Below are 12,314 nucleotides of genomic sequence, written 5' to 3'. Positions count from 1 at the left end.
ATAATTAAGTAAATTGTAAAAAAAGTTATATTCAATTTCAGAGATCTGCCGTCTTTAATATTATGAAAAGTTTTGGGTTAAAGTAAAAAAAAAAGATCATGTAAATGATTCTTGGGTGAACCTCTACCAAAGTTGTTCAAAGAATTTCGATATGTCAAAAGCATGGCTGCCAAGGGCAGGGCCAGTTTTCCTTATATGTCTACCTAGAAAAATTTGAAAACCTTTTTCTCCAAAACTACTGGTCCAATTTCAAAATAATTTCATAGAAATGATCCTTGGGTGAACCACTACCAAATTTGTTCAAAGAATGATTATACATGGATGTCAAAAAACATGGCTGCCAGGGGTGGGGTCAGTTTTTCTTATACATCTTTATTACAAAGATTCATGATTCAGGTGAGCGATATTATAGGACCAGTATGGTCCTCTTGTTTGTAATGGGTTAGTTCGATAGTGTTTTGCAGTGTCTAACGATACCAGGGGTAAAATGAACGGTCTGTCAAGTTATTAGGTCTTAAAATTGAAGTTCATGTCTATAATTTGACATTGTGATATTTATTTAAAAAAATAGTTGAAATTATTCACAGTTTGGCATTTTGTAATGTAATTGTCATTTTTCGACTTGAATAAAAAAAACTGACTTAGTAGCGTTGTTGTTCACTATGCAGCGCTCTTGTACATTGAAAATCTGTCTTATGTTTTACAGCTAACCGGAAGTTCCTCCTTCAGGAAGCCAAGCTTCCTCCAAAACACTCCTATATAGATGCAACAGCTATGAAGGCCAGTAAGTATTAGAAAATAGTCAGAAAGGCTTGAGAAAGACACATTTTAGACTTGTCCCTGCCCGCTCCAGTCTAAAACACCCTGCCCAAATGCTTTTTATTTTATGAAAAATTTGCAACTACATCATTAATATTGCCCTTTAAAAATATGTGTATAGAACATGGAACAAAATGGGAATGATTTATAATGTAATATTCATCAAACATATCAATTAAAATGATTAACTGTGTATCTTATGATGTATTGATTCAAGATGTATGTATGTATTATGGACTGGAGGCCTACATTATTTGTTACAGTTTAGAGTTTAATAAAATTATAGTACAGTATACATACCTGTCTGAATTACCAGCTAGATCTTTTCTCCCATATAATGATTGTTATACTGTATTTCAGCTGCAGCCATAGATTCTCAGCAGAATAGTGATGACGCCCCACCACACACATGTGCAGAAACGGTTGAGCCCAACACTCATACTGAAACAATTGAGCCTTCTGTCGAGACGGTTGAACCTGACACTCCATCCAAGGTGCTTGAGCTCGTGATTGTTGAGCCTGACACTCCTGCCTACACTCCTGAGCTGTTTGCCGAAGGCGGGAGCTTAAAGTTCATGCCTGGACCCAAGAGGGCACTCAAGAGTAGCTCAACCAATGCAGGTGTGCCAATTGTTTTTATAAACAATATTTTAAACTCTATCAAATTTTTGGCCACCTGGCCTTTTTCAAGATTTCATCTTCCCTAAGGAGGACATACCAAGAAGTTAATTGTTTTAGCTCGACTTTTTTCAGTGAAAAAAGTCGAGTTCTTGTGATGTGATACCCTTGGCGTCACAAAACTTTAACCTTACCTCATAACTCAAAAACCATTCAACATTGTCAAATAAAACTTGCTACACATGTTCCTAGGAACAATACACGTGTCTATACCAAGTCACATAGCTCTGGCTTAATTAATTATTTACTTATGCCCCTTTTTTGACTTGGAACATCGTCACAAAACTTTTACCTTTCCTCACAACTAAATTAACTTTCAACATTTTCAAATGAAACTTGGTACACATGTTCCTAGGAATCATACGCATGTCTGTACCAAGTCACATACTTCTGACTTCAATGATTATTTAGTTATGCCCCTTTTTGGAAAATTGTCACAAAACTAACCTTACCTCCTTACTCATAAAGTCACAAACATTCAACATTTTCAAATGAAACTTGGTACACATGTTCTAAGGAACCATACGCATGTCTATACCAAGTCACATAAATATGGCTCTAATGGCCAAATGGTTAAAGTATCCAACTGATAATTACTTGACCCTTCTCCGCGTGGGTTCGATTCCCGCCTTGGGTGGATCGGATTTTCATGAGGGGAAATCTCCCAGCTGACTTGCGGAATGTCGGTGGTTCTACCCAGACGTATGTCTATGCTACTTAGCCAGAGTTCTTGGGTCTTCCTCCACAAGTAATAAGCCAGGCGTAGTGAATTGACTGAAATACTGTTGAAGTGACCTAAAACCCAAAACAATGCAGAAAGTTCATATTGGAGCTTTCTGCATTATGTTTGACATGCATTAGCGACCACCTGTGTGATAATGATAAACTGCTTTATTTAATTCTGTTTTGTGGTTGTATTAGAAGGTTTTATTATACACTGAAGAAACTTTTATAAGAATAGCTGGCAGATATGGAACAATTTGCAACTATAATCTGCCATCTTATAGAAAACACTGTATATTTCCTTTTTCATAGGTACTCCAACTAAGCGAATTGACATGTCTGATAGCGTGAGAAGGTCTCCAAGGATAACAACAACAGTTGATGGTGAGTGAAAGTACCAATACATGGATTAGTGCTTAAATAAGTGGTGCTCTATAGTAATCTGACCATGTCTGTCTGTCAGTCCGACCGTTTTTGTTTTTTTTTGTCCGCTCTCTTACGCAAACAGATTCCTCTCGGCTGCATTACCCCTTCTGATAGCATTATATGGGGCCCTTTCTAACTTGGTCAGTGTTCTAGTTTATTCATTAAAATTTAAGACAGGTGGAGGATTCAGTAATATTTACTAGATGTTGCAACTGTCGTTATGCCACTATCAAAGCTCATAATTCTTAACGAGCATATCTTGAACTACTGCCCTGTATGCATCTTGGGATTGCGGAGTGTCATGCACACGAATCGGGGTTTGTATGTCAAAGGTCAAGGTCACAATTTAAGGTCAAAGGTTGAAATTTTGCTCTAAGCTGGTGTATGGCAGGGGGCAATAAAGTGACATATTGTGTCCCATGGAAACATTCTAGTTCGAAGAAGGACAGTCAAAGTATCATAGCCTTCATTTCTTCATCTGCGACGGAGCGTTGATATTGTGCAAAAATGTTGACCTTTGTCGTTACTTTTACATCTTTGAAACTAGCCTCGTCAAACTTAACACACTCACTCAAAAGTTTCTAGCATGTGCCATTTGCTTACATCTTTTTTTTTAAACACCTTTATATAACCAGATGTGTTGTTTCATTCATCAGGAACTGACAGCTTCCAGTACATAAAAAGAAAGGAAACGGCAAAGACAGACTTGTACAAGTGAGTTTGCTCAATAGATACACTTCATGAAACAGTGACTTCATAATGAATTAATAAGGTCATTACAAATTGGGTAAACAAGTGTCAGAATCATTTAGGGAACAATGAGATAATAATAAGATGTGACATCTTCCATAGAGTATAAAATCTTTACATCAAATCGAGAATTTGGAATATCCTGTTTCAGCGTTTAAGATTAATAGCAGATTATATTTGTGTTGGTTACTGCACTAATGACAATGTTTCCAACAAAAACACTTACTAAAATATTTGGAAAAAAACATGGATATTTGCCTTGTCATGAGAAAACCAGACTTAAATGCACTGCAAACTAGGTAGACCCTGATCACCTGCCTTCAAAAGTTTGTGTGATTAAGTTATTCATTTTGCAGATATTCAAATTAAAAGTAATATTGATCCATTACTCCAGAAGACAGCAAACCTTAATCATATTCAAAAAGTATCACGTGAAATACATAGACACTTTTAAAAGCATATGATGCCGTCTCTAATGGGTTGGGATTTACACACTGCAATTTTACAATCGTAACTACTCGGCCCTTTCCGGCAAGCTCGTAGGTTTCCTACAGTAATCACCATGTCTGTCCGTCTGCCTGTCCACACATACAATACAATACAACAATACTGTATCAATTGTATTGTATTATTAAGGTCAAGGTCACAGAGGACAAGTCTGTCTACATTTTTCGTCTACTATTTCGTGTAAGATCCATAATTCTGTCATTAACTCTGCTGCCGCAAATAATTATCTGATCAATAAATCTAACATAAAGAAATTTGGCGGCGTTTTGATGCTTGCATCAAAGATTTGTCTTGTATATTATTAACTATACTGGATTATTGCATTTTCTACAGGGAGAAAATTGAACAGTTGGAGGAGGATGTGAGATCCATTCGTAGAAAGTACAGGAGATTGGAGGAGAGGTTCAATCAACTTGAAAAGAGTACCCGTCATCCTGCCAGTGAGACTCCTGCCAGTGACCAAAGGACTCCTGCCAAGACTCCTGCCAGTGAGAACAAGACTCCTGCCAGTGAGCACAACCCGAAGACTCCTGCTAGTGACGACAATACTGCTGAACCAGTTGACCCAAACCAGTTACCTGCAGACAACCAGCATATTTCTCCCCAAGCTTTGGAAACAACTTTAACCAGCAGCATCAAGGGGATAATAGGCGAACAAAACATTGTTAAACACCTGATTTTTCAGGTGCTTACAAAAGAAGAGATTGTGTCCTGTACACGCACTGGCAAAAAGACTATTAAAAACATGGACAATGTGAGGCCATCACTAGATCCCATAAAGTTCAACATTTTGGAGAGAGTTGTTCTCAAAGTGACTTCCATGCAGAAAGCAAGCTTCCTTAAGAAGTTTGAAAACCAGCAGAAAGTGCTTCGTAGGGGTCAAAAAGAGTGACTTAATCCCCTGCAAAGTTCTTTCTGCTTATTTTCAAACTAATTTTCAAACTTTCCTCGTTAGCAAGCCACTACAAATGTTCAGGGAGCTATTGCCATATCCCGTAGTCTGTGTTTTTACCTGCAAGTAACTAAGCAAGGATCTAATTATGCATTATCTAATTGTGTAAAACATCCAAATGCATAGAATCAGGTGCAGCAGTGACAGTAATGGCAGTTCAAGAACTTAATATTCAAGAACTTTCTCAAATCAGGTGCAGCAGTCATATAATGGTAGCTCAAGAACTTAATATTCAAGAACTTTCTCCAGAACTTCTAGAACAAGTTCTTGAACTCATCTATTAAGAGTTCAATTACTATTCTAGAACTGGGTTCTATATTCTAGAACTGGGTTCTAGAACAAATTTTCATAAGTTCTAGAATTTGGTTCAAGAAGTTCTAGAGAAAGTTCTTGAACATTTAGTTCTATAACTGCCATTTAGAGTTCAGGTACTATTCTAGAACTATCTTCTAGAATCTGTTCTAGAATAATTCTAGAATTCCTCGCAGGGGTAGAGCATTTTATCTTAAAGTTACATTTTACAATAAATGTAAACGGCGCAGCTTTTATTTGGACATGTGATGTCGTTTTATCATTGTTACAACTATTTTGTTCACATTTCACAAAATTAGTTTTTATTTACTGTCTTACCCTATGGTAGGCATGACTGAGTCCTGTAAAGGACGGGAAAACAAAAGTGCCAAAATGAATTGTATCACGCTAATGTGTAAAAAACAATAACATTTAATCAACTCTACTAGTTGATTTAGAGGGGGGCTCACCAGGCGCACAACCCCTCTAAAATAATAGTCCAAGTTTACTTTTTATGTCAATATCGGAGAAAAAAAAGTAATACGCTCATTTTCATTTCCGACTACAAATTGTTCAAATTTTCTTGATGGAGTAATCCCAAATCCCTATGCAAACAGTTTATACCATATACTTTCGGTTCTGAGAGAGGGGCGCATGTCAAAAGGATGCGCCCCTAAGTTACGCCCCCTCTAACGTCAATTCCTGAATCCGCCCATGTACTCATATAAAATTCCAAAAGTATTGTTTAATTTCTCTTTAAAATATTCAACCCTCGGCAATGTGTGATTACAAACTATTTCAGGTCTTCAATGATCTTGGTGCACAGGTTCTCCACAATGCGTTCGGCGGGTTTAACGCCTGCGTGTTCGCGTACGGGCAGACAGGTTCTGGCAAGACACACACAATGATGGGATATCCGGTAAGTCAGCTTACAGCATAAATAACAGAAAGTTTTGTCTTTAGAAAATTTCAGCTTACAATATAATTGAAAAACAATATCATAGAATCAAAAAAGAATGAATCCAGTATCCAAACCAGCTTGTGGCTCACTCTTAAGAGTCGGTATATATGTATCTGTACTAATAAAGTGACTTTCACTTGCAAATTAAATCTACACATTATTATATATCTGGGCAACCATTATGCTCTTAGTTTAAAACAAGCTACAAGACAGCAACAAAGTTAATTACTTAAATCTTGAAATATGATGTATCCTCAGCCTCATACTAGCTCCTATTGACAATTTCGGCTTCTTTTGTGGAAATATTAGTATTATGTATTTGCCGATCTGGTGTCTAGCCCCTTTAACTACGTTCTGTTGGAAAATAATCTGTTTTCAAGGTTTATATCAGAAGTTTACCAGCAACATGCCAAAATTTTCTTAAAATGTGCTTTTATGTGTCTGTCTACCCATGCAGAAATTATTTCAATGTTTTTTTCAAATCCTAACAATTCCTATGATTTCTTAGCAATTACCAATGTTTTCTCATTTGCAAAACATTGGAATTCTTTGGAATAGACAATCCTTACAAATCCAAAGAATTCTTAAGACTTCTTTGGATATTTATATTGGAAAAAAAGGAAAAGATTGGAATAATAATCCAAACTTATCCTAGCTTTTCTGAATTGGAAAAAGTTGTCATTGCTTAGAAATGCAACTATTTTTCTGTAAAATAAAAATCCAAACATTTGGATTAGTTAGGAATTTAGTATCATGACATTGAGCACATAGGACAACTTACTTTATAAGAATTCAACAGTTTCCTTTTTCAGATTTTTTTCAATATAATGTCTAATGTTTACCAATGGTATTGATTAATATTTGTGAGTAGTATTTTGTTATCACCTGTTGCACAGAATTCATCAAAACATCAGTTGATGAGGTATTTTCATGAACCTAACTTCTTGAACTTGAATCATCGAAATTAAATGAATGTGATGAACTGTTTAACCATTTAAAAGATGAGACTACCAGCAGAATATAATAAGATGCATCAGCAACAGGCTGATAGTTGAGGTAGCTGTGGTTACAACTGCCTGTTGCATTTAGAGTAACACTATTGGCCCAGTCATAACCCAAAGATTATAAATAAAAAAAATAACATGCTTAAAGAAAATTCCATATCAAAATAACATGAACATTAAGATTAAATTTATTTAAATTAAAGCACCACATATATCATAAGTATCATGTAAGGTGCCATGGATTGTTCCACTCAAAAGTAATTGTCACATTGCCTGGATACAGTAATATATTTTTATAATTTTTTATATATTTTTATATTTTTATTATTTATTATTTCGGTCAAGATAGTGAATATATGTCATTTAAAAAAATATTACTAACTTTTTCCATGAAAAATTGTGGAATATTTTTTTAAAATGATATATATTCACTATCTTGACGAAAAAATTAAATAAAAAATAAATAAATAAAATATTAAAAAAAAAAAAATATACCTGTATCCAGGCAATATGACGAGCACCTGTGGTAAACACTGGTCAATTAGTTGCCAAACAAGTTAAATGTACCTTCTTTCAAGGTTCACTAAACTAAAACGACCCTACAATCATTGACAATGACGCAAGGCGATGTCCAGAGTTTTTCTTCCAACTTCCGGTTTCGCTTACGTCTTTATCAATTAGAAATAAAATTAGATGGACCATGATCTCTGAGAATGGGGGAAAATGCATTTGATTTGCTTGTAATCGATTGTCTCTCAAATATTAACTAAAAAATAAATATTCTAACGTAGCTATATATTCTAACGGTTACGCATTTAAGACGAAACGCTCTTTACTGGCGGAGGTAATTTCGAACTCCCGCTATTTTTGTCGAAATAATGCGCCAAATAAACTGAAGTGTTGTTTCGTTAAAGGTAAGTTCAAGCGAAGTAAGGGGTGTAATTCAATTACTTTTATAACGATCTTTTACGCTAACATTATTGTTTAAAATAACATAGCAACATTTTGAAGTAATCAGGGTTCGAATTTAACTTTGAGGAGCACTCGCAAAATTTTGCGAGTGCATTTTGAGGCAACTCGCAAAATGAAAAATCAACTTGCCTTATAATATTGTCTAATTAAAGTAGAAATTTACACCTAAGACATATTATGAATATTAAAAGGTATCAATCTTGAGTGACTCAACTACTAGAACTTATTGATGGCTTATTCTATTGGGGGGTATGGAAAGACTCATCATATGCTTGCAGCTTTTTGATAACAAAGCTGTCCAATAATTTGACATTGTTCACTTTGTATATTTACCCTCGCCATCGGGTAATTTAATACCCATTCGACAAGCACGCTACAGATTTCATTAAGTCTGTAAGTATTAAAATCACTAACATTATAAATTTGAAATAAAAAAAGAACAGTAAATGTAGCGTGGATACTTTGGACCATGAAATATATCGATCGACGAAGTCTACTGTATTTATTTTGACAGTTGGGCGAAAATATATTCAAAGGATGATGGGGTTTACATATAGTGCGCGAAAGCGCTAAATTTAGCCAATGATTGAGCTAGGTGATTACGTCATTCGTATTCACTTTGTATAATGCACGCCTCGGAGCATCCCGGAAAGATTCGAGATAAAACTCGGCCTTACTGTATTTGTTCTATTTTTGAAAACTTACTAGAGAGGGACTCCGCACTGTCTTCTTTATACTGGTAGTGCAAACATGCCACTTATAGGCTGTTTACACTCGACTACCTAGCGGAGTTAAGTTCATGTTTATTCTACTTTCCTTTTTACATTTTGTGGTCTAGAAAAAGCCACTCGCAGAATTTTGCGAGTTTGAATAAAAGTCACTCGCAATTTGTAAATGTCGCTCCCATTTTGCGAGTATGCGAGTCTAAATTCGAACCCTGGTAATGAGCAAATATGTTTTGTTGTAATACATTTTCGCGACAAACGTACGAACTACGTTTGTGTAGAAACACAGTTAAATGAATGTTTGTGACTTACGCGTACAGCTAATACTTCATTGTTATATATTTTAACAGCTATTATATTTGTTTCTTAATGTATGTAAGCTAATTTTGTCTAGAAAAAGAATCAATTGACATAAAGGGTCGGCAGCGATGCAAAAGTGGGTGGGGAAGGTCAAAAACTAAAACGTTCAAAAAGTCCATGTTTTATATAGTTTTGAGGAACGATCTTTTAGGGGTGTGAAACATATATTATTGGCAACATGTTTTAGGGTAGTAAGGAGTTAACAAATTTTACAATAAAAGATTAATTAATATTTTGGATCAAAAAAACTTTCACATTTATTCAAAAAAGTCTGTTGACATTGCTTATCACTTTGTGTTTTTTTTTATATCAAAATGCCCCAGACTACCTATTCAACAATGTTGTAATAAGCAAATTATAGTTTAGTGTCTGAAATGATGTTTCATATATTTTAGCTGGCCTAAAGGAGCTAACAAAGATATCATCAGTCCACAAAGGAATCAACCAGTGAAGAAGAAAAACATTCAGAGCTGTAAATTGCCAAATCCATCAGTGAGTAGACTATTTTTAAAGCACATGTTAAGATTTCCATGTTGCAATGGATAAATGGGTATGAGTCATGCTTGTGAAATATTGAATCTCAAAACTAAGAAGAAATTGATATTTTTAACATTTTAAATTTTGGTCCTTCAATGGGCTTTTGCATCGCTGCTGACCCTTGACCTTTTAAATAACCACTATGCAAGCAAATTATAGTTTAGTGTCTGAAATGATGTTTCGTCTATTTTAGCCGGCCTTAATTAAGGAGCTAACAAAGAAATCATCAGTCCACAAAAGAATCAACCAGTGAAGGAGAAAAACATTTAAAGCTGTAAATTGCCAAATCCATCAGTGAGTAGACTATTTTTCAATGCACATTGATTTTGAAAACAATATTGTGGATGTGTGGAGTGGATTTTATTTGTAACGGACAAACACTATTAAGAATCTTGAAAAAAATCAGACTTAATATATTTGAGCACTTTGGTTTGAACAAATAAAATAATATATCATTAATTTATATACCGGTGACATTGAAATCTTAATTTGCACTGATTTGATAACCAACTCGCCGTTAGAAATTGGAAACTATTGGCAGTACAAATAAAAAAAGAAATATTTTTCAGGTAGGAAGATGGATGTCAAAGTCTCAGACAAAAGCTTCCAGAGTTAAGAAAAGATCACTTCAACAAAAACAAGCACGAGAAGAATGACTGCAAAAAATATTTTCGCTGATGCGTTTCCTCATCAAGTGTATAAGGAAAACGGACCTGTCTACAGAGACAAGATGTAAATGTCAAGGACTGAAATGAGCAATTCAATGGCTCATTTCTAATTGTGTTAAGTGTCATAAAAAATTAAAACTGTTATAAATGGACATATAGTAATGATGAAATTATCATCCTGTTGCGAATAACATTTACTTATTCATGAACTTAGTTCATGAATGACATTTTGAAAAAATCATGTTCATTAACTGTCAAGTTCATTAACTAAGTGGGAGTTCATGAACATGATTTGTCCAAATTGTCATTCATGAATAGTTCATGGTATTCTCAAAAAGCACACGCTTGACGTCACTGACATGGATATTAATTTGATGGACTAAAGAAGCTCCATAAATGGAAAATGACAAATGCGAATCAATTAATACGCTGTCTAGAATAAAAAAAATAACAACTGTATAACTAATTTTATCAGTAAATACAAAACTGTGAGTCTAGCCGGCTGATGCCAAAAATTAAGTCATTAATAACTATACATTTAAACTCCAGAATGACCTTTATGAACCATTAATGTACAGGTGATATTTATTGTTTCTTAAATACAATAACTTTATAAACTGTGTTAGTTTGAATTTTTTATCCATGTTTTCATGCACATTGGTTAAAAGTACATGTTTGAAAAATATAATGATATAATTAAGGCGAGATAACTGTTTTACTTGCGTTTATGTTGTAAGAGCGTAGAAGGGCATGTGAGTGAATTTCATAAAGCATGTTAGAGCATCTTGGGTCATTTGCTTGCTTACCCTACTGCGTTCATACAGCATAAAAGCAGTAAAATGTGAGAATTACTTATAATTTTAATACATAATGAAAAAAATGTTCATTTTGGTTAAACAGTAGGAGTACTTTTATCTCGTTCTGTGCGTAACACAGGCAGAAAAAGGACTTGCAGTTTACTCTAGATTGATCATGGTGTTAAAGACCTTCGCCAACAGTTATGTATTAAATAATGCAATTGAGTATTTGTTCTTTTAGAAATGTAACCAACAACATATGTTGGTATGAAAGAATAGCTGATTTTGTAATGTATTATAACATATTTGTTTTAAATGACTAATCCTTAATTAAGAAAAGTAATCTACATTTCATGATGAAATGGAATTGGTTGCGTAAAACTGGAGCTTACAAGAAAGTGTTTTCTATTTTCTTGTTGACTAATTTTTTTCATAATAGTGGTTTACATTTTTATTTTTAAACAAGAAAGTTATAATGTACCTTTTGATATCAAATGGTTTTCTACGACATGTGCAACTTAAAACATGACATGTTGTCTGTAAATTTGTCTCAGTGTGTTCACATGCATTCTGGTGAACAGGCTTTATCACTAATCACTCAGCAAAACATTGGATTACTTAAGAATTTGGTAGATATAAAATGATAAGAAAACCTAAGAATTCTTGGAAACTCCTAACAAATCCTATGTTTTTCAATTTGACTCCAATGGGTAAAAATCCAATGTTTTCCATCTAGGAATACATAGGAAAAGATAGGAATTTTGCATCCAGATTCAGTTCGGAATACTTAGGAAAACATTGGATTGTGGGGCCAATACCGCCCATGTTTTCCAAAGTATTCCAACTCAGAGAAACATTGGATTACTTAAGAATTTGGTAGATATAAAATGATAAGAAAACCTAAGAATTCTTGAGAACTCCTAACAAATCCTATGTTTTCCAATTTGACTCCAATGGGTAAAAATCCAAAGCTTTCCAATGTTTTCCATCTAGGAATAGATAGGAATTTTGCATCCAGGTTCGGTTCGGAATACTTAGGAAAACATTGGATTTTGGGGCCAATACCGCCCATGTTTTCCAAAGTATTCCAACTCTTTATTCCTAGGAATAGATAGGAAAAGATTGGAAATTCTAAGAATTAAAT

The 12,314-nt window shown here is 34.4% G+C and overlaps 1 protein-coding gene across 2 annotated transcripts in view; it reads left to right on the top strand.

The window, feature by feature from the left end:
* Nucleotides 1–12,314, top strand: part of LOC128209592 (kinesin-like protein K39) — a 44,344-nt gene that overhangs the window by 19,951 nt on the left and 12,079 nt on the right. For both annotated transcript variants that reach the window (XM_052913689.1, XM_052913690.1), the window contains exon 4: nucleotides 5,949–6,065. In XM_052913689.1, the coding sequence (XP_052769649.1) occupies nucleotides 5,949–6,065 (117 nt within the window). The remainder of the gene's footprint in view (nucleotides 1–5,948; nucleotides 6,066–12,314) is intronic.

This window comes from Mya arenaria, chromosome 11 (genome assembly GCF_026914265.1).
Source record: "Mya arenaria isolate MELC-2E11 chromosome 11, ASM2691426v1".
In the NCBI taxonomy this organism is placed as follows: domain Eukaryota; kingdom Metazoa; phylum Mollusca; class Bivalvia; order Myida; family Myidae; genus Mya; species Mya arenaria.
The sequence above is the reverse complement of the archived record's forward strand: the minus strand, read 5'-3'. Positions and strand labels throughout refer to the sequence as shown.